Source organism: Choloepus didactylus, chromosome 9 (genome assembly GCF_015220235.1).
Source record: "Choloepus didactylus isolate mChoDid1 chromosome 9, mChoDid1.pri, whole genome shotgun sequence".
Taxonomy (NCBI): domain Eukaryota; kingdom Metazoa; phylum Chordata; class Mammalia; order Pilosa; family Megalonychidae; genus Choloepus; species Choloepus didactylus.
Window position 1 is genome coordinate 50,666,369 of NC_051315.1, and position 23,545 is coordinate 50,689,913.

The 23,545-nt window shown below is 34.4% G+C and overlaps 1 protein-coding gene across 1 annotated transcript in view; it reads right to left on the minus strand.

The window, feature by feature from the left end:
- Positions 1-23,246, minus strand: part of LOC119544346 (fibroblast activation protein alpha) — a 69,067-nt gene extending 45,821 nt beyond the window's left edge. The window contains exons 1-8 of the mRNA XM_037849763.1: positions 23,162-23,246; positions 22,755-22,839; positions 7,783-7,881; positions 6,732-6,826; positions 5,952-6,026; positions 4,562-4,614; positions 1,137-1,209; positions 345-465 (exon numbers count right to left, since the gene is read on the minus strand). Coding sequence (XP_037705691.1) covers positions 345-465; positions 1,137-1,209; positions 4,562-4,614; positions 5,952-6,026; positions 6,732-6,826; positions 7,783-7,881; positions 22,755-22,839; positions 23,162-23,167 — 607 coding nt within the window. The 5' untranslated portion in view covers positions 23,168-23,246. The remainder of the gene's footprint in view (positions 1-344; positions 466-1,136; positions 1,210-4,561; positions 4,615-5,951; positions 6,027-6,731; positions 6,827-7,782; positions 7,882-22,754; positions 22,840-23,161) is intronic.
- Between the last annotated feature and the right edge of the window lie 299 nt (positions 23,247-23,545).

Consider the following 23,545-nt stretch of genomic DNA (forward strand, 5'->3'; position numbering starts at 1 on the left):
TTCTCATGAAAAAGAAGGAAAAAAAATGAGAAAATGTACTAATGCAGGCCCTAAGGACTATATACTTCTTGGAATATAAATTATTATGTATATATTTTTTATGTATAAATTATATGTAAAAAGTTTGCTTTACATATAATGTTCAGGAAAATAAATTTTACCAGTATTGTGCTCAAGCTTTTATTCTTTTAGAACATGCAAATCCTTTTCATAACCTGAACACAGCTTTCAGAAATGATACCATTTATCTAAATAAGATACCTTATGTAAATCTTACTAAATGTATAAAAATTTTTTTCAATAAAAGCCTAAAACAGCCACAGTAGAAAAAATACACAGCTTACCTTCATAAACCCAGTCTGGGATTCCATTAAATATTTTATTTTCCCTCCCATTATATGTTATTTGAAAAGGTGGATCTCCTGGTCTTTGTTTCAAATAGACATTGTTTTGATAGACATATGCCTAGAAGTGGTGATGAATTAGTTAAAAAACAGAAATTCCTTAAGAAATACAATGATGGTTATTTGTGTTAATTATTTACCTAATATCTTAAAAAAGGTGGTAATCCAGATGCAAAAGACTCACAACTAAAATATCATTTTAATAGGCCAAGAAATCCCCAAACAACCCACAATAACATCAATTATGATTTTTAAGGTTTGTATCAATAAAGGAATAAATTCCTCAATTATATTAGTCCTTTTATTACCTAAATAAATAATTACGTCTATTGACAAAAGTCAAATAAATCCCTGAATATTAATAGCCAGCCAGATCTAATCTTTATTTAGAGTCCTTAAATAAGAGCTTGGACAAAATTTCATGTTGTCTGAAGCTAGTCTGGGAAACTTGTGAAAACCATATTTTCCTGAGCTTTCTGGCACCACACATTCTGGCTGAGTATAAGGATAAAGTTTTTGACTGCGATATTTAAAGAAATCTATCCATGAGCTTGAGATTTTGCGGAATTCTCAGATGGGTTTCAATTTATCAAAACTCTTCCCATTTTTAACCACTAAAACACTCAAGAATGCATTTTTTTTCTTTCAGGCAGTGAAATTTAACAAAGGCCAAAATTAAATCGCTCCTCTTTTATTTAAATGATTAAATATTTGTATAATTTAAACACTTACTAATTTACTCCCCACAGGCGACCAGCGTAAGTATTGAATTGGACGAGGAAGCTCATTTTCTCTTACAAACTCTCTACAGAGAAAGAAAATAAAAATGCTAATGCTCAATGCAAAAAAAAAAAAAAAAAAAAAATCTGTATAAACAGAAAAAATAAACAAGCAATAAAAATGAAGGCTCATTCCTTCTGCTTCTAAAAACAAAATAAAGTAGCAACATGGGACTGGAGATATGGGTGGTGATTGCAGTCCTTCCACTAGTGACTTAGATGATATTAGACAAGTCACTTATCTTTTCTGGCTCTTGGTTTTCTGATCCTTACAGTATAGTGAATGGAAAAAGGATTTATAGATTATCAGAGTGGGAACATCTCTAGAGATTATCTAACAGAACTCCCTCATTTTATGGAAAATGGACATTAGGTCTAGAGAGATGAGATGATTTCTTTAGCTTACAGTGTTAGTTCTTGGCAGACCTCTAATTAAACTCAAGTCTTTCAACCCCTGGGACTGTAAAATTTGCACACACCATGTGGAGATAGTCGCTAAAGTGCCTTCCAGCTCCGAAATTCTATAATTGTACTGAAGTTTAATATGTACACTCCACATTCTCATTCACAACCCCCATCTCTGTGAATGCATATGCATTTCAAATTTTTGAAAATAAAATGCCATTTGACAATCTCCCCAGGGATCTGACTTGAAATCAGAAAAGGAAAGGAACATCTGATCTCAAGCTAAACTGAAAAACAGATCGTATACTGGGCAGTATGCCTTAAGCTTGCAAAATCCTCTACCCATAGGGAAATTTCAAATATCCTATTGGCCCAAAATCTCATTTTGATGCTTAAAGTCACCCTGCAAATACTCAATGACTGCCTTGCATTGTGGAGCTTTTGTAGCTCTTCAACAAGAATGCGTTCAGACTTTCATGTGTTAGATTGTCAGGGGACCCCATGCTGAAGCTTTGATATTTTTCATCTTGAAGACTGTATTAATAGTTTCATTAAGACTGCTTTTGTGGGGAAGCAAAGCAAGACCTGCTTCCAAGGTATAATTTGAGGATCCTCAAGAAAAACTCCCTGTCCCCCCAAAATATCTCTCCAACTGAACCCTAAAATGTGCCTGACATTTCTACCTTTCCCATTCCTTTAAATTTTAGACATCTGTGAAGACCTATAACACACATCGTGTTGATTTAACCTGTTAGGTTGTGTAGCATGAGGCCTAGAGAGCTCTGAGGCAACAAGGCACCAGACAGATCCGTTTTGATCAGAGAAAATTGACTGTTGGCCGTTAAGACCATTGGGTTGCAGTGGAGGCTCTTGCCACCAGAGGGCAATATATAAGCATTAGGCCCCTGAGGGGTCAGGCAGTATGAGAGAGATTCTAGCACCCAGGCGAGGAATGGCAGAGAAGACCTTCTTTGCCTGGTCCACAATTCTTCCTCACGCTAGTCTCATGTTACCTTTGACACTGTAACAATTCCTTAGTTTCCCATATAGTGTGGAATAATCTATGCAATCTTGTAAACAGCGCCAAGCTGAAAATCTCACCACAAGTCTCTTCATGACTCAGCAAGTCACAACAACTGCCATTTTCTGTTTTCTAAGTCTTTAACTGTATGAAAGAAGGGGGTGGGGATGGGAGTGGAGGCTGTTTGCAATGTTGCCATCTCCTCAGCTTTCTTTTCCTGAGTTTGAAACTGGTGGCATCTTCATTTACTCTGTGATAGATTTTCATAGGCATGCAGAAGATTTGGAATTAGTGGTTTCAGCCTTGCCCTGACTCTCAACAAATTTGCCATCCCTCATTTCCTGAATTATGCTGTATTTATCTGACACACACACAGACACAAATCTGAAAAACTAGACAATTGTGCAGGAAGAAAAACAACAGTGTTTTGATTAAATTAATTTATAAAAGCTAAATATTAAGCATGACTCTAGGCTGTAAAACTAATAGACACCATGAACAAAATATCAGTATTGATCATCTTCTTTTGGAATGCTGCTTAGTTTGGTGAACCTTGACTTAGGTAGGACATGGAGAATTTCAAAATGATTAAAAGAAAAACAAGGAAATGATTAAAGTTTTAAGAAATTGTACTGAAAGACTACGGTTCCACTTCACTAGTCTGACGTTTTCTTGAGAGTAAGGTTGGGGCCTCTATCTCATTTGCATTTCCCCATATATTCCGTGCACATAATAGGTGTTCAATAAATACTTCTTGAATCTGGTGATGAGGCTTCAGGGAAGAGAAAGACTCAGAATGTGTTAAGTGGATTTAGATTCTACTTTAAGAAGCAGTTCCTATTTCTTAATTGGACAATTTAAGATCAGGGTTACTCTTTCTGGAACATTTAAAAGAAACAGATAGATAATTTTTGTTTTTTTTAATTTTTGCACTCTTGCCAGACAAAGGGGAATCAGACCCAGAGATTTTTCAATAGCTCCTCAAGCCAGCCATATAATTATTTTTCCCTTTTATGTAACAGCAAAGAGGATATCATATTAAGATGAATTGGTTTAAATTCACTGTCCATACTTAACCAGAATGATTTTTCTAAAGTGCAAATCTGATCATGTCATTTCCCATTTAAAACCCTTCAGCGATTCCCTATTGCCATCAGAACGAGATCTAAACTGTTTTTAAGGCTTACTCATTATTATTTGGCCTGTGCTTCCTGGTCTCAATCCTTCCTAACTTTACACCACCTCCCACCTGTCAGCACGCTCCTCCTCCAGTTTCAAATCAACTGACGACTTTGAGTTACCTAACACTCCATGCTTTCCCTTTCCTTTGGGCCTTTATATATATATGATTCCTTCTGCCCGAGTTCCTTCCCCCAATTTTTCACCTATGTGCACATTCTTTTAATTTCTTTTAAGTTGTAAATATTTCAAATAGGTCAAGCATACTGATAAGTAGAGAAAATAATATAATTTACCACCTAAATTTAAGAGATGTTAACATTTTGACATTAAAACAATAATTAATTTATAATTAATTAATGGATTATCTGTTCAGGTACAGCTTTAATGGTGTGTCTCCATTCCTCCAGCCCACTTCCAAAGAAGTAGACACTCCTAAATTTTTCCATGCATGTTTTAAACTTCTACTATGTACGTATATATCCATAAACAGCATGTTTATAATTTTGTGTTCAAAAGTAGGAAAAACAAAACAATATTGTATATAAAAACCCAAATATTAGCCAAATAAAAAGAGATGAATTTACCATAAATATTTTCTTGAATTTCTTAAATTATGTGGGTATACATATATTTTGAAGAAGAAACTAAGATTAGTAAAAAAGATAACGTAGCCTTAACCTCCAATTAGAGTTTGAAATGAAGCTTTAAGTAGTATTAATAAATAAGCATGAAGTTTTATGTAGCATTAACAAATAGACATGGAGCTTTACCCATCTCTAAGGTCATAGATGTGATACGTTGCTATGTAAGAGTATCTCCAAAGCTGTCAGAAAGAAGAGAGGTAAAGATAAATTATGATTTTAAAAACACACTACTCATAATATATAAATACTAAGATTATCCATCACAGGTTCAGAATTTTAAAAGGACTATTTTCACAGGCACTAGGAAGGATATGGTTCAATTTCAAATGAGTCTTCATTTAAATAGTTTTTCCGTGGCCTTTAGCGCTGTTTGTCACAATTTCCAGAACTACTCTCAGCATGATTCAGCCCTCACTCCATAAAAAGCCTATCCAGAGAGAGTCCCTAAAATGAAAAGCTTTTCTTTGACACACTCTACCGCTTTCTGCTCTACCTTGAGTGAAGTCAAAATGTTATAGTTTTCACGGTCCATTGGGATTAATCCCCTAATGGGTAATTCATTATAATGATACACTTTAAAATTGGGTAAAGAGGATTTCATTCAACATATAGTTTTATTGAAAAATGTTTGCCTTTCTTTAATTGAGTGTAGTTTTTAAAATAATATAAATTGAAAAATAAATGAGTTGTCTAACTTGTGATAAAAAGCTGCTATTTTTCTCCAGTATATTTGTGCTTTAATAGTGAATGATATGACTATTGTTTTGGATTCTGCTCCTTACTGGGCTTTCAAACTCTTGACAGAGACATTCCATTAGGTTGAAACATGTTTTTCTGAAGATTGCCTCTCCATCCTTTTGACAGTACCACTAGAGAGGAGCAAGATTGATTTTTCATTCTGTATATTAAGGGAGTTTGCACCTCAAACACAGTAGGAAAAATAGTAGCTAAAATGAAAGGTTCTTGATTTCAAATTAATAAATAGAAGTTTAATTCAAAAGTAAGTTATTTTGCCCCTTTGCCAGTATAAATTTAAAAAATTAAGAATATGATTAGCTTCCCTCTGTAACTTCATTCAGGAAGGGGAAAATAAAGCAACAGTAATGTGGTTTGTAGAAGTTTTCTAAAGCTTTCTAAACTGGGATTTGGAAGACAGAAATTTAATCCCTGGCTCTACACCGACTATGCATTTTTTGTTTGAGAAAGTGAGTTAATATGCTATAGATTGATATTTGTTTCCAATAATAATAACCTTTCATGAAGTTAAAATATTTGGGAATTAATTAAATGATTTATGATGTCAAAAGCTTTAGAAACTAATTAGACAAGAAAGCCAAATTCTGAATCATTTGTATATGCTTGTCATGTTTTTTGGGCTCATCTAGAATCTACATTAACACTTCTTGAAAATTTAGAGGTAAAGATACACTCTTGCTTCCTCTTACTTTTATAACCCTCCTGTGGATTAGTAGGAGATATAATCAGATACACCCAAATTAAATAAGCAATTAAATACCTTTGAATAATCACTTTCAAGATAGGCAAATTGCCGATCAGGTGATAATCCGAAATTTGAAGCATTCACACTTTTCTGAAATTACAGAGAAGTTGATTAAAATACCGAAAAAATAACAAGGAGCCATGTAAATTTGTAGTTCTAAAATAATTTCATATCATTGATACATTTCTCCATACATATACTTTCCATGCAATTCAAAATGTTTATGTACTGCCTATTGTATACAAAGAAATTTGCTAGACACTACGGGTGAAGGATGCAATAAATAAGATGCAGTTTGTGATCTCAAGAAGCTTATAATGTTAGCCTTGTAAATGAGTAACATATTATAAATTAGAAAGTTTTATAAAGAGATTTAAAATTGGCATTGTAAGAGCATTAATCCTAATTGAATCCTAATGAGAGGATTGATGATGGCACAGAGGAAGTGAGTATCATCTGAGCTTGCCTTTAAAAGATTAGTAAGCTTTTAATGGTGGAGGAAGTAGGAGGACTGAGAGTCCAGGAAGAATCAATAGCATGTGCCCATATGTAATAGTTATCATATATTATTCTACATTGGGCACTGTTATAAGCATTTTCATATGCTATATTATTTAATTCATATATAACCCAAAGAAGTACTTTTATTCCTACTTTATAGATGAGGAAACTGGCATAGTGAGGTTGGCATAGTGAGCTTGGAAGGCAGGTAGAGACCAGATCAGGTGCTAAGGAGTTAGGACGTGGAAGAGCTGGCACAGGTTTCTGAGGGGGAAGATGATGTGGGATACACACCATGGTGGCATTACTCAAAATGGTATATGATTCTCCTGTTTCAATATTATAAAATACCACATTATTATCTGTAGATTGATGAAGATATTCTTGTCCTTTAAACAGAAAAGAAAACAAAAAGTGAAATGATCTCCCTTAACAGGAAATATATTTCTAACAAAAAGAAAGCTCTTTTATCTCATAGATTTATTCTGTTGTGTTTTTTTTTTTCCTGCCTCTCTAGTAAATATTTTTTCGTTAGATTTAAAATAAGTTGGTGGTGGAAGAGAGAAAAGAATGTCTTTTTTCTACTTTACAAGAAGATTCCATATTTGCTAGCAGCAGCCTTATTCAAACCAAGTTTGGAGGCTTAGGAAGAAAATTTTGTTTCCTCTGTGATACAAAGAGGATAAATTAGTTAAAAATGGTTTGTTTATTTCACAATCATAAAAATAATACATTACATTTGGGTTGTGTTTAATTTAGTTTAAAACTAATTTATGTGCGTTTTATTTTCTGAAGAAAAATGAAAATATTCAATTTTGTATAATAGTACTTTATACACACGACTATAACGTCATGAAGATTTTAGTGCTCTCTCCATTTGTTTGATTAAACTGATTCCATATCATTCTATTTTGAAAAACCATATGTAGTATCAATTTTACAAACTTTAAAGGTTTTGTATTCAGATTGAGATTTTGCCTTTTTTTTTTTTTCAGATTATCCATATCAACAGCAAAATTTTGCTTTTGGTAAAATTTCTGTGGCCAGACCTAAATCGGTACATATCTCCCACTTTGAAAAGCTATGCTTATGCTCTCAAATTATTTCAGTAATGCAGCCTCAACTTTTACTTTTCTGCTAAAACTCCTATTGGCTTCTTTACAACTGGCAGAATCCAATCTGGGTGATTCTGTCACGGTGCTTTGGTGGACGCTTGAGTTATCCAGATAATTGCTCCTTTTGTTTAGTTTAAGTGATAGGGTTTCACTGCTACAACGAAGCACCAATACTAAAAAAAACATACATGAAAACATCCCCCTAAAGGATAAAGAAATAGTTAACTTACCTGAAATCCAGTTTGGAAAAAATGTTTTATAAGAAAACGTCCCATTTAAAATATCCTTCAGTGTGAGTGCTCTTGTTGTACTATCTTCAGCATTATGTACTTTGGGAGAGGAGGAAACATATTATCATTAAAAAGAAGATTAATAACTCAAATAAATTTGAGGCTGGGCCCTCAACTCTTCTTTTCATTTAATGAAAAAATCTGCCATTGGCTAAATGCTTGCTAAATGCCTATCTTAATAACTATAAGATATGTATGATGTCTTTTTTTTCTCTAGAGAGGGTAACAGACATAGAGAGGTAGTTTGGATGGAAGAGAAAACTGGTAGAGAAATGCAGATAGAGGAGGATGATGGAGGCGCTAGATCTGGAGGACCATGCTGAGCAACTGGTACTACTCTCCAGGAAGTGAAGAGTTATCACAGGTTTCTGAGGAGGAAGGTAAGATGAGGTTCCAACAACTACAGGTCTCTGCAGAGTTGGTATTGCAGACCATGTGGGTTTGACTAAAAAAACCCAGTCCCTTAAGTGGTTCACTGTATTTCCACACATATGCTTGACTTGGATTTCTACTGATTTATCAATGATGCATTTTAGCATCCCAGATGGCTAGATGAGACCAGTCAGAATCCTTACCTTCAGGAGCCTCAAGTAAGGGATTAATGAACACAGATGATGTCTTATTCTGACTAGGGGTTGTTAAAGAGATAAAGTGGACCTGAAGAAAAGAAAACCATAATACCTATAAAAGTTATTTTAGAAATTCCAAGAGTGGAACTTTCCCATATAAAAGCTAACCTAATGTAGCTCACAAACCACAACAAATTTCATTTATATTTGAATCCTCCAAAATAACTGTTTTCCAAACATGACTTCATTCTCAGAACAAACTCATTATAGACACCAAAACAGTCAGATACTCCAATTAGTACAGCAATCAATTTCCAACCCTTCTTCATACTTCATACTTATATTGCCATTCTCTACCCCTCCCACCTTATCCATCCTCCAGACTCCCAGTTACAGAACCAAAATTCATGGAAATATCCTATATCAATAATGATAGCATTATGAATCAGTATTTTCTCAGATGAAGCAAAAATTGTCAAAGATAAGAATTGTAACTTTATCTTCTTACTTTTTATCCATCTGTGACTTTCCACGAGTCTCATGATAAAGACCAAAAATGATAACCTGGACCACAGGACCTAACTGTTTTGGGTCAACCTTTCCTTTCACTCCTTCCTGCCCCCTCTTTCCCTACTTTCTAGGAGCCAAACATTCTGATCTTTCTGTTCCTCAAATACTCGAATACTTGTTTCTTCTTTCAGGGCTTTTGCACCTTTTTTCTCCCTCTCCCTTTGCCTCATAACTTCTGTTCGTTTTTTAGTGCTCAATTCATGGGTCACTTTCTCTGGGAAGCCCTTCTTGACCTGCTGGTTTAGGTCAGGCTCCCTTGTTACACATTACCATAGAACTATATTCCGTTCTGTGAGAGCACTTGCCTTGGTTTATAATCATGTGTGTATTCAAGTGATTATTTTATTAGTGTTTCTTTGCCATCCACTATCATCTCCAAACAATCACCATAAGGGCAGCTACCATCTCTAGTTTTGCTCACCATTACATCACCAGTGTCTAGCACCTACAGGAATTTAATAGATACTTTTTGAATAAATGAATACAAGAATTGAAGGATGGATGGGTGAATAACGGATGGATGGATGGATGGATGGATGGATAAATGGATGTGTAGATGGATGGGTGGGTGGATGGATGAGATTTGTCATCTCTTCTTTAAAGAACAGTTCTACTAATTCCCTGTATGCTTTTGGGAAGTCAATCTCTGGCATCCCAATTTGCTCAACTGGTAAAATAAGGGATTAGACAAGACAATGATGACAATCGCTTCCAACTCTACCATTGTAGATTCTGAAATTTGGCATTCAACCTTCTCTATGAACATTATAGTTACATAAATACATTGTCATGTGATTATAACAAATTTATCAACTGGAGAAGGTCATCTTCTGCTATTTTAACTGACTCAAACTGATGCATGGATGATTCACACAGTTTATTAAAAGTATGATAATTTTTCCCTAAATTAACCAAAAGTTATTCTGGTGGCTACAAGAAAGGTGAATCCCTTTGGAACCAGAAACTGAATACTTAATAACATTAGGTTAGTCTAGTTTTTAAAAAATAATCATCTTCCTACATCCCCTTTGCATCTTAAATAAGGTTGTGCATGCCATACAATTATTTATAGAGAAAGTTCTTCTATCTAATTGAATGGTCTTGTGCAGAATTCATACCATTGATTTTGTAATTCTTATTCAATAACTAAGATGTTTTATTACAATAGCATTAAAATAAATATAAGTGTTTTAATTAATTTTATTTAGCATTTCTAGGAGCCAATTGAAATCTGTTTCTGATGCAGCTAAGGGAGAATTATAACACTATTTGTAGTGAAAATTATTTTCCATTTGAGATACATTTAGTTTGTTTGTACATAATCATGAACATCCAAATGAAAAACTTTAAATTTTAGTGAATTAATTCGTTGTGAATACCAAAAACCCTTATTTAAGAGAAAAAACGTTTTGATATTAATTATAAAAATTAATATAACCTTGGCTACATCTTTTTTTAAGTATAACATAAATAATGCTTTGGTGATGGCTAATGAATTATATTGCAGTTTTTCCTGTTTAAGTATCATTGAATATAATTTCCTTAGAGTTATGCTTATAGATAACCCCGTCACCATAATTAATCCTTATCTTTAAAGAAAGTCAAAGTAAGTGAGATAAATCAAGTGCAAAATTTAGCTCTAAGCCTGGCACATAGTAAGCAATCAGTAAGTGTTAGCTTTCAATATTATAGTAGCTCATTAATATACTTCAAATAAACACTTTAGATTAGTGTTTTTCACATTAATATGACCACTGGAACTTTTATTTCAATTGAATACTGATTAAAAATCACAGTTTGGAAAATGCAGTTTCAGATTAAATTTTCAGTATATATACTAAGAGCTTATTTTTATTCTAATTTAATGAAATTTGCCAACTGTACTAGGAATATATTGGCCATCATACTACTCCATAACTGAAATATTAAAATTATGATCATAAGTACAATTAGTACAAATATTGTAAATATGGATAAATAAAATTTATTTTTAAAAGAGTTTCAAATTTTTAAAAATATTTATTAATTTTCCTTTTCATTTCATTAATAAACATGCTGGTCCTTGTCAGATTTCTCAAAAGCAGTCTGAAGATCAATTACTTACTCTTTAGAACCTCTAATTTAGATTATCCAGGAAAGCTATACAAGAGAGTATGTTTCATATTACTTCCTGGTTTGTCATTTATTTTATATGGGCTCATAGAGCTATAAATGCCAGGAATAAATATAGAGAACTTAGCATATGCCATATTATGACCCAGAAAATATCCGTAAAGTAATTTGGAACATCTGTTAGTCGTACTACTAATTGCCATAATGAGACTAATCCCCAGCACCACCCAAGAACTGATGGGTGGATGTGCAGAAAATATATTCAAATAAGCCGACTACATTTATGTGGGAATAGGGTTTACGGCACAAGGCTGAGTTAGGATGATTTCTCCTAAGCTTGCATTAGCCAGGGCCTGGAAGGTGTAATTAGGCTCAAGTTAGGCTGGGGCAAAAAGTGATCCCAATTCTAATTGGAGGAGTTTGAATTAGGCATTCTTCTCTTCCTGCTGAAAATGGACTGCATGTTCATAAACACAACAGAGTAATGAATTTGCTCTGGAATGTTGTATTATATCACAGGTTAAGAGTGGAAATAAACATAAAGTTTACTAAAGTTTCCACTGTAAGCTCCAATTAATTCTTTGTACTCAGAGAAAGATATTAAGCATAATAATGTTTTACTACACTATTAATGTTGACTGTCACACCAGTCACTAGCAGAAATGAACTTCCATTATGCTCTTTAGAAATATCATTGGCTTATGGCTGTACCAACACTTACCTAAATTTAGTGAACATTATCCCTTTTCTTCTTTATATTTTTGTGGCAAAGAATTGTATAAGGCATAGAGGCTGTATTTGATTTTGCCATCATTATATATGTCCAAGAGCTAAGATAGTGCCTGGCATATAGTGGGGTACAATAAATATTTGAGTAAAAAATAAACCAACTTTACAGATTTTCTATTAGCTTGTTTTTGCTTATTCTTTCCCCTCATATCTACCCATAATCTCTACCCTCTTGTCCATGTTGGAAATCTTGTGTATTTACTCTTCTAACTAGATATGTATTCATTTAAATATATATCAAAATTTGGATCTTGGAGCCACTTGAAGTGCTTGCTAAAAACAGATTTCTGGTCTTTACCTCAAACCCACTGAATCAGAATCTCTGGGGGTGGGATCCTGGTGGTTTCCATTTTCACCAAGTCCCCCAGATAACACTTCTGCAAAGGTCCAGAATTCCAATTTAACATTGTCATGAATCCACTCAGTTCAATGCTTTCCAGTGCTTACCAATGGAATCTTTTCTTGCCTATACATTCTTGGTAGGTGTGTGGTGCCGGACTACATAGAAAACCAAGAGGCATAGACTACATAAGACTAAGTGTTGATGATGGCTTCTGAAGAACGATAATGCTCTCCTTTAGTGGTTATGTCGCTATCCAGCGACAATGCTTATTACTTGTCTTTCGAGGCTATGGCTTTAGGTACATTCCTTCTGTTGATACCTGAGGAGTGGAGTATGAGTCTGCCTCAGATTAAATTTAAGCAAGATTGCAGGGAAAGCACTGGCTTATTGTTTCTTAGCGTTTTGAATGTGTGTGTGTGTGTAAATCAGCATAAAATGTCTGTCCATGGTACAATGCACATTATAAAAGTTCCAGTTACCTGGAAAATACTCCAGTAATAATTATTCAATGATAATTATTCAATCTCTTTTAAATTATGTTTTAATATTGAAATGTAATCTTTTGATGATGTTGGAAGCTTAATTTTGGCATTTATAATTTTCAAACTCTAATAGTTGAACAGAAGTACAAATAGATTCTGAAATCATGTATCTCTTCTTTATGTAATTGACACTTACTTGATTAACACTTAATCAAGTGCTCCTATATTCAGTTTGGCCCATCTTTAGCATAGTTACTCATAAGCCACTTAAACACTCTAATTAACTCTGCTTTAATTATTTGTATTTTCAGCTTCTTAAAGCAAAGCAGAAAATTATTTCAATTAGAATCCAAGAAATTACAATTCACAGAAATGATTCACAAGCAAGAAATGATTCACTAGTCTCCTAATTCTTTCTTAAAACTTTGTGCTTACTCTTTGTTAGGCTTCTGTTTCTGTTTCTGCCATTTAATTTTCTGGTCCTGAAAAACTGAGACTAAGTGTCAGAACAGAGACGTCTGATGTTTGCTCTAACGTTCATCATACACCAAATGAGAAAATATGATTGGTTAAGTGGGCACAAAATGGCTGGCAGGTCCTTTTCTTCTCACTTTTGTAATCAGTTTTGGAATTGAAGCTTAGGAAGGCCACCTCAAGGACAGTGACATGGGCTCCCAGGCACATGGCACCCATTTTCTGCTGCCTCTGTAGAGATGCTATCAGTTAGAGGCATCATCTCCAGCCATCACAGCCGGTCATGTTTGTTCCTGGGGTGAGCTCCACAGAGACATGTGTAGGAAATATTAAGCTGGGAAAATACTTCAGCCTATTAACCATGTATTTTGAAATCTACTACTTACAAACTTGAGTAGACATTGACAATCTTGAAAAAAAAATCAGATCTCAGGTGGCTCTGTGCAAGTCATACAAAATGTTATAATTTACCAAGTTCTTATAAGTGCCAAGCACTTTGCATGCTTCATCCCATTTAATCCTCACAGCAACCCTCTGAGGTAAGCACTATTATTCATATTATTTTACAAATGAGAAAATGGAAATTAGAGAGGTGAAGTAACTTGCTTTATATAAGCAGAGCTGCGATTTAAATCTAACTCCATTGGATTTTAGAGGCTGGGCACAGCACCACTATACTATAATTAAAATTGAAAGTGCATATGTAATAAAACAACAACACACTGACACAAAACAATAAGAACAAGAAATTTGCAACACACAAGAAGAGTAGAATAATTATACTAAAAAGCCTAGGTTAAGAGAAAGTGAGCCAGTTTGCGCTTTGTAGTAGTCAATGCAAAAAAAGGTTGCTATAAACTCTTAATGTCTAATTGAAGAATGCAGTAGCTCTCAGCACTGAATGCAATTTTCCATGGTTCTTTGTTCATATAACATTGAACATCATAAGTCATTCCAAGGAATTTTCAGGGATTTTTGTATTTTAAAGCACATTTGTGTGGATAAAGCTATGATACTTTAATAAGGACTATTTTTTTTCATGATTACTAAAGATCAATGTAATATACGTAAGAACGTAAATGGTAAATGTCATTTTGGTGACCCTGAAGATGAAAGCAAACCTTCAACGCTGTCTATTTTCGAGGGCCTACTCAGTCTTCTGTGCCAGCTCATAATCCTCTAATCCCTACTTTAAATTTTGATATGGCTCAGATTAGTGTGGCTTGAGACCAGAGGAACAACTTTTCAAAGCATTTCATTCTTTCAGAGTTTCTGTTACACATCTCTAGGCTACCCATTAGGCACCCTTCAATCCCACCCCTACCTAACTCCCTCTGGATTTATCCTTTGTACTCCAGACCTGTATATTAGACTCCTTTAACAGCTCCACTTGCATAGCTCACAGGCACCTCAAAATCAGCATATCCAAAGCTAAGAGAAAAAGAGTCCCTGCTCCTCCTCTAGTCTTCTCCAAGTAAATGGTGCTAACACTCCAGTTCCTCAATTCAAGTGCTGGGTAGTCACCCTGGTCCTCCTCCTGCATTTTCATTTCTCATTATGTCCACTGTAATGGATGCAAACTGCTCTCCCCACTTCACTCTAGAATCTATTCAAACAGAAGGCAGAGTGTGGTCTCTGAAATGCAAACCTAATCAAGTCATTTCCCTGGCTTCTCATGGCTCTGGGAAAATACCTAAACTCCATCCATTCCAAGGCCTACAAAATGTGCATCGTTTAGGATATTCCTTTTATTTTTCTTTTTTAGTAGCTTTGTTGAGCTATAATTCACATACCAAACAATTCACCCATTTAAAGTGCACAATTCAATGGTTTTCATTATATTCAGAGTTGTTAAACAATCACTGCAATCTAATTTTTAGAACATTTTCTTGTCATCCACAAAAGAAACTCTATACCCATTAACTCACACTCCTTATTCCTTACCCCCAACCCTGGCCGTAGGATACATACCTACAAGTGGAAGTGCTGGGTCATGGTAACTATGTTTACTGTTTTGAGGAACTGCCGGTTTTCCAAAGCAACTGCACAATTTTACAATCCTACCAGCAATGTATGAGAATTCTAATTTCTCCACATCCTTACCAACATTTGTTAAGTTCTGCCTTGCTGATTATAGCCATCCCAGTGAGTGTTAAGTGGCAGCTGATTGTGGTTTTGATTTGCATTTTCCTAATGACTACTGCTGTTGAGCATGTTTTCATGGGCTGATTGGTCATTTATAAATCTCCTTTGGAGAAATATCTACTCAAATACTTTGCCCATTTTAAAATTCAGTTAATTGCCTTTTTATCATTGAATTGTAAGAGTTTGTTATGTATTCTGAATGCAAGACCTTATCAAATATATGATTGCAAATATTTTCTCCTACTCTGTGGATAGTGTGTTCACTTACTTGATGGTGTCTTTTATAGCACAAAGGTTTTAAATTTTGAAGAAGTCCAATTAATATATTTTTTTCTTTTATCATTTGTGCTTTTGGTGTTGTATCTAAGAAACCACTGCCTAATCTAAGGACACAAAAATGTTACTCCTATGTTTTCTTTTAATGGTTTTAACACATTTAGGTCTTTGATCCATTTTGAGTTAATTTTTGTTTTGCATGTGGATATCTAGTTGTCCCAGCACCATTGTTGAAGAGATTTTCTTTTCCTATCAAATTGTCTTGGCTCCCTTATTGAAAATCAATTAATCATAAATGGATTCTCATTTATATTCCATTGACCTATATGTTTATTTTTATGCTAGTACCACACTGTTTTGATTATGTAGTTTTGTAGTAAGTTTTGAAATAAGGAAGAGCAAGTCCTCCAACTTTGTCCTTCTTTTTCAATATTGCTTTAGGTCTTCTGGATCCTTTACATTTCTGTAGAAATTATAGGATCAGCTTGTCAATTTTTTCAACATGTCAGATGTGATTTTGATAAAGAGCACATCTAATCTGTGGATCAATTTGGGGACAATTGCTATCTTAACAATATCAACCAATCCGTGAACACGGGATTCTGTCTTTCCATTTATTTAGAACTTCTCATTGGATTGTTCACTGCTAGATAGAAATACAATCGATTTTCACATATTAATCTTATATTTGCAGCTTTGCTGAACTTGATACTAGCTCTGATTGTTTTTTTAGTGGTTTCCTTAGGGCTTTCTATAAACAAGATTATGTTATCTTCAAATTGAGATAGTTTTATCTCTTGCTTTACAATCCTTATACTTTTTATTTATTTTTCTTGCCTAATTGCCCTGGCTAGAATCACCAACAAAATATTGAATAGACATGGTGAGAGAAGACACCCTTTCTTGTTCCTGATCTTGAGGGAAAGCATTCAGTCTTTCCCCAGTAAGTATGATTTTGGCTGTGAGTTTTTCATAGATGTCCTTAAAAGTTTAGAATGCTCCTTCTGTTTCTAGTCTGTCATGTGTTTTTTGTTTTTTGGTTTTTTTAATCACAAAAAGGTGTTGGATTTTATCAAAAGCTTTTTCTGCATCTATTGAGATGATCATATGAATTTTGTACTTTCTATAAATACAGTATATTACATTAACTGATTTTTTTGATGTTAAGCCAACCTTGTATTCTGGGAGAAATCCTTTTTATATGTTACTGGGATTTGGTGTGCTGGTATTTTATTGAGGTTTTTTTCATCTATATTCATAAGAAATATTGGTCTGTATTTTCTTTCCTTGATACGTCTTTGGGTAATTCTGGTCTTATAGAATGAGTTGGGAAGTGTTCCCTTCTATTTTTTTGGAAGAGTTTGTGAAGAATTGTTAATAATTCTTCTTTAAATGTTTGCTAAATGTTTACTAATGAAGCCATCTGGGCCTGGGCTTTTCTTTGTGGGAAGCTTTTAAATTACTAATTCAATTTCTTCAGTTTTATAGTTCTATTTGGATTTTCTATTTCTTCTTGAATAAGCTTTGGTAAGGTTTTTTTTTTTCCCTAGAAATTTGTTCATTTCATCTAATTTGTTCATTTTGTTCATTACCTAAATTTTGACATACAGTTGTTCTAACCTATTCCTTTAAAATTCTAACTCATAGGTTTTCTACCAAATATAAAATCATAATCTGTATAAAAAAATTTGAATTACTACTAGGCAATACTATTATTTTTATTATTAATAAGAATAAAGATTGTAAGTTACTCTGTATTTAACACATAATTTTAGTTAATTCATAAGGATACTGAAATGAAAAATAAGTTCTTTTCTCTGCATGTACTTGGCTATACCCAAAACATTTAGAGACTGATTAGTATTTGATAAATTGTACAATGGAAAGATCCTTTCAGTTTGTGCTTATTGCATTAATTATTGCTGATTTCAATAATTTCAAGGCTCAGGTTGACTGTTTCTTGTTCTTAATGACTTCTACTTCTGATTCTGCAACCCCAGTTTGAACCTTAGAACATGTTTTCCTAAAGGTATATGTATGACCAGATATTCTTGTGTAAGTTGTTACTCAATTTGCTTTGGAAATCAGAGACAGGTAAACTCCTTGGAGCTCTGGGAATCATCCAAAGACTTGGATTATTTTCTAAAATATTTATAATTTGGCAAAACTCAAAGAGAGTTTGGCAAGATTTAGCTTCTCTGATTTTAATATCCAAGGGCAAATTAAGAGAAATATAACCTGAAAACTTGATTTATTTACATTCAACTCAAAAGCTCTTTTATGTCCATGAACTTTCTGAACCTTTCCTCAGCCTTTTAGACTTGCTCATATTTCCTCCAAAAGAACAGTGAATAAATAAGCTTAAAACTCTTAAGATGTTTCAGGGAGTCTGTTTCACAGTTCTGAATGTTGATACTGGGAGAAGTTCAAGCTTTAAAAACATATTCACATCTCCTTTGAAGATGATTTCATCTCACATATCTTATTTTTCAAAAAGTGATTGATGAGGTTATAGGAGTAGTATGAGTACTAATACTGATAATAGTAAGAATGATAAGAATTTCTGCCTGAATATAGACATTCTAAATAAAATTTTTTCTTACAAAATATTGATCTCTGTTCTATCCAAATTGTCTGTAACTTCATCTATTTTCTGAAATAAATTATATGAGGCATCATTTAGATAAGTAGATGATTACTACAAATTGTATCTACAGATATATATATGCATATATTCATAAGCAATTACTACAAATTATATACACACACGTGCACACATATATAACTGGGTGTGCATATAATAAAAAATCCATATGTATATACATATTTTCCTGTGTTGATTTGTTTAAATAATTTTGATTTCACAGCTATCAGTCTCCTCTTGATTCCTTGAACTTACCAAACTCTTTCCCCTGTGCACTGAGGATTGTCCCCCTGCTTGTGTCCTTCCTGTTCTTATGATCTCACCTCAAATATAGTCTCAGAGAGGCCGTCATTGACCACCCCTGATCCCGGATGTACTCTATTACACTTCCGAAGTGTCACAATTTGAAATATTCTGTTAATTTATCTGTTCACTTATTTATTGTCAGACTGGAAGTGTCCTAAGGGCAAAGACTTGGTCTGCCATGCCCTAGACCAGTGCCTGGTATTCAGACAGCAGTCATTAAATAATTATCAGACAGATGACCAAAGTATCCAGGAGCCACAGTGGGCTGGACGCTATGGATGATGGTTAACTGCAGTGTGCATGCTAATCTGTTTTTCCATACCAAAGATTGTTATTTTTAATCCCAGGAGAAATCCTGTATCTCCTTCAGTCCAAAAGCTAAAAATTCAAATGCTGATAGGAGCCAGGCAGATGTTATAAATGAATATGGCATCCTGTGCAAAATAAAATAGAAAGTGGTGTGGCCTGTGCAAACTGGAGGATGCAGTGCCTATCTACAGACATCAACTGCTTCGCACTTACTCATTACCATGGACCTACCCAATGTTGCCAGATCTTCTGATATTTCAAGAGAAGCCAGATGTATGAATTTTCATGTGAAATCTTCTGATTTTTAAATACTGAAAACTAATAAAATTTTGTATAACGTATTGCAGTACCAAAACACCAATAAATACAACCACTATAAAATAGCAACAATAAAAGGAAAAGTGTTAAAGGTAGATGGGAGGACTTCAGGGAGGTCTGAGACCAGTCTCACAATGGCTCTCCTGTCACCAAGTGACACCAGAGGCACTGAGCAGGAGAGCTTGTGATTTCTTCACACTGCATAACCCCTTCTTTATTTTTCCTCTTCTTTTTTTGCTTCTTTCTTTTGCCTTAGAGCTGCCAATGACCTGTATGTGTGCCTTGCACACAGAAATTTCTACAAAATATTTGTTGATTTTGGTCAAAGGGGGTGGGGATATAACAGGGATGATATCAAGGGATAAAGACACCTTATCCTCAGAATTAAGAAAAAACATTGTTGAAATGGAAATACACCACAAAGGCCTAGTCTCTGCCTTTGTGTGTTGATGCATATGTACATCTGGATTCAGTTGGAGGACACAATAAAATGCTAGCTACCACTTATTAAGTAGCCACTGCTTGTGAGAAGCTTTAAAAAAAATAACAGCTAACAATTTTTGAATGTTATGCATAATGAAGCAAAGTCTATATTCCATAGAATCCATAGCATCCAAGGAGGGGGCAAATCATTACTACAATTCCTTTTACCCAAGTTCCATGAATACAAAAACTATAAATCGTGAGACAAGACCAAGTAGAATTTACTTGAGAAATTTTGGAGCATTTGTAACCTTCCAATTTAGTTTAGTTTTTGTGTGTATGGTTTTTTCTTTTTCTTTTTTTTTTGTCACCTTTGAAAATTTCTTGAAACAAAAGATCTGTATGTTTGGCTTTGGAGTCAGCAAAAAACAAGGGTAAGCAGGGGAAGTTTAGTTTCCACTCTAGGTCTGGTTGCAACTCAATACAAGAAGGGTGAGCTTGGGAAGAAGAGCCTTAAAAGGAAAAGTTAGAGACAGGAGAGAAGAAAGGGAATCAGTTGAGGAAGGTAGACTGAGGCCAAAAGAACAGTGTGGACTTAAGAGGTAGAAACTCATGTGTGGAAAAATGGGAAATTTTGGAAGTTTTCAAAAAAGTTGTCCTTATAGTCATTGTAATATAAATGAGCTAAACTGGTCAGCTTTCAAAGGGAAATCTAGGGGACTGCACCTTTGTATCCCCAAGAACTGTCACAGTGATGGGCATGTGATTAGTGGGCATGAAAAGCGATGCATTGATGTGAATGCATTAATTAAAATGAGTGAATGTTCTTAAGTGTGTCTTTAAGTTTATCAAAAGAAGACTGTTCTTATGCAGGAGTATATATCGTGGGCTAAGAATATGAGGGCATCCATGACAAAGGTGAGGTACCAGGGTTTCTGATGAGGTATGGAGTGAAGTCTAAGTAGGAGCTTAGTTAACTTTTCATTCTCTGTTCTCTCCTTCCCTTTCTCCATCCCCTCTACTGTCCTGCCAACTCAGATCCTATTCTCATCAGGCAGTAGACAGATGTGAGAGTGGAGGACCTGGCCCTCCAGTCTGGGAGTGAGTCTGTAGCTGTTAGGGTGGGGAAGAAAGGGGAGAGGTAAGTCAGAAGGACGAGGCCACTGCATCTAAAACAGGGCTGCCTACAGCGCTGACTCCAGGGAAAGAGGACTTCCTTCCCTTGGTCCTGTAAGGGAAGTAGGGGAATTAATAGTCCCATTTAACAAGTTATTTAAATGACGTTCTGGGAAGTGCTTCAGCAAATTTAGAATAGAAAGAGAGTGATATTACAGACAAAAAATTTCTCAGCTTTTATGTGATTTTTTTTCTGTTTTTATATGAGAACTAAAATATATATCAAATTTAATTTGATTATTTCATCTTACCAAGAAATTGCTTTGCTCTGAAAATTATGTTGGTTGAAAGCAGAAAACTATGGAAGTGGCATAAAGCTCTTTCTTATACTATGTATAGTTCGTATCATATATTTATGCGTATGCCATACATTTCACTTGGAAAGAGGGTAAGGATTGATTGGAATTATATGTGTGTATAATTATACACATAATCTCTCACATATAATTATACAAATGACTACATGTGCATACATATATACCATTTGTAAATGTACAAATATAGTATATTTCTTACTAGAAATCCTTGCTCAAATTCCAACGAGCAATCTATCTTTCCCTGTGGACATGAAGACCAATCACAATAAAATCCATGCATTTCTGTTTCTCAAAATGCGTATTTTCTAAGGGGAGCAAAATGTCAGTTTCAAGTAAGGTTGAGTTTCTTTAAAAATCAGGAGCTCATTTTGAGTGAATTAGCGTTCAAAGGGTCAATAATCTGCCACCTGACAATTGTGGTACGGAGGGAAATGCGAACTCAAGCTCTTGAGGTGAGAGACCTGTCTGAAAACAGCTTTACCTTGAAAAATCTATGAAAAAATTTTACAACTGCACACATCTCAGCAACCTAAGAACAATTTTGATTTGCAGAGAGCAGGAATAAGGAGTCTTCAGTGAAGATGCAAGAACACTCACTGCCTTTTGCCTCCTTGGTAAATTTCTTCATTTTCTTAATTCCGTAAAAATCCCATGAACATTTCAAAGTTTTCAAAACTTTTTCTGTTATTCATTTTTTTTGAGCAACAGATCATTCAGGACTCATACAGTCTTCAGCTGAAGTCTTATTATTGATGCTTCTTTACTATCAGTTAACTCTTAACCAAAACTGTTTCTCACCTTAGCTATCATAAGCTTTTAATATTTGCTGGTACAAATTTTCCCTCTCCTCCTAGACTCCATGGGGCATTGCTCTATTATCATTAGTTTTCTCTTGTTTTAGGAGTTTAAACTCCTCTTCATAAATAATTTTCATTAAAAATTATTCCCCCCCCCAAAAAAATTATTACCCTAATTTCACTGGATTATTTATATATAGAGTCTTAATTTAAATTCAAACTAGTTCCACTATTAGTGCAAAGTATCTACCAACTTTCAGTGAAGAGAGATCAATGTTAATCTAGGCCTTTTTAAAAAAAGATCTGATTTATCACTAATCACATTGCTTGTTTAATAATACTTAGTTTCCCAAACAAATTTATTGTTCATTGCTACTGCACCTTAGAAAAAAACATTTCTTTTTCTATACAACTATTCCTAAGACCTCTATTCTCAGCTTCCTCACTAAGTTTTTGGAAAGACCATTTCAGCAACAAAAATCTCCATAGATTCTGTTTTAACTTTTCCGTTCTTACTCATTTTTACTTTCCATGAGGAAAACCTAATAATGAAAAATAACATTAGTTCAAAAAAATCGCCTCTAAAGGCCTGTCAAAACTTTAATTTAGCGTAGATTTTGGAGGGGTGAGGGGGTGATGCAGAATAGTGCTTAGATTGTTCATTTGCTTTTCCTATCTGTGTCTTAAATTCTATTTCTGGTCTTGCAAAATGACTTATCTATGGGCTTCTAAGTCTTCTTAGAAATAACAGACTGACTTTGGAAAATACACATTTAGGAAATGGTAAATCGCTTGTGACCATGCATGCCTGTATTTTCCAGGCTATTATAGGCAGATGGAGTAAATCACAGAAAGTTCTTACCTCTTGAAGGACGTAAAACAGTGCACATCACCAATAAAGCAAGCACAGCAGAAGTGGCAATTCCAAATACAATTTTTAACCATGTCTAAATAAAATAAAGAAAGTTAGGCATATACACAGTTTCTGCTAAAGAGAAGAAATGGCAAGATTTTGTTTACACCTAAATCCTACTTCTCCCTCTTCACAAAGCTTTCGATTGTCTTCTACTGATCTGGCGATAATTGCTGGAATTCCTCCAACTCTGCAAGGACAAATGTTTCTACAGTATATTTAGAACAACCCCAACTCACTCCAGGAAGTAAATACTTATGTATAAATCCTCACCTTCTAAACAGTAGAAAACTCCGATCACACTCAATCCAGCCAGCCCTCTTTCTTTAGCAATTCCTGAGGCTGTATATACTAACCTTCATTTTCCAGATGTTTTTGAAAGTTAGTTAATTCTGGCTTCAGAGTGTGGGTCACTGGATCCGTGAAAAATGTTGAAAAGAAGCAAGTCTGTCTTGGTAGCTGGAAGCTGAAGCCAGGACAAAGTTGTTTTATTTTTTCCCCCGTACTTTTGAACACCGTGCCAAATTTCAAAAGATTTCTGTAAAATTAGAAACAGATTTTGGGGGCGTTCTTGGCCTTGAAATGAACTGTGAATCGCTCGAGGGAGGTTTTATAGCCTTCTCATCCTTGTAAATTCTACACCAACATCTGCTTACGTTGACATACAGAGGTTTTTAAACATTTTTTTTTTAACAAGTTCAGGTTTATGTTTCATTTTCTTCTAGAAATCACTCATGGAT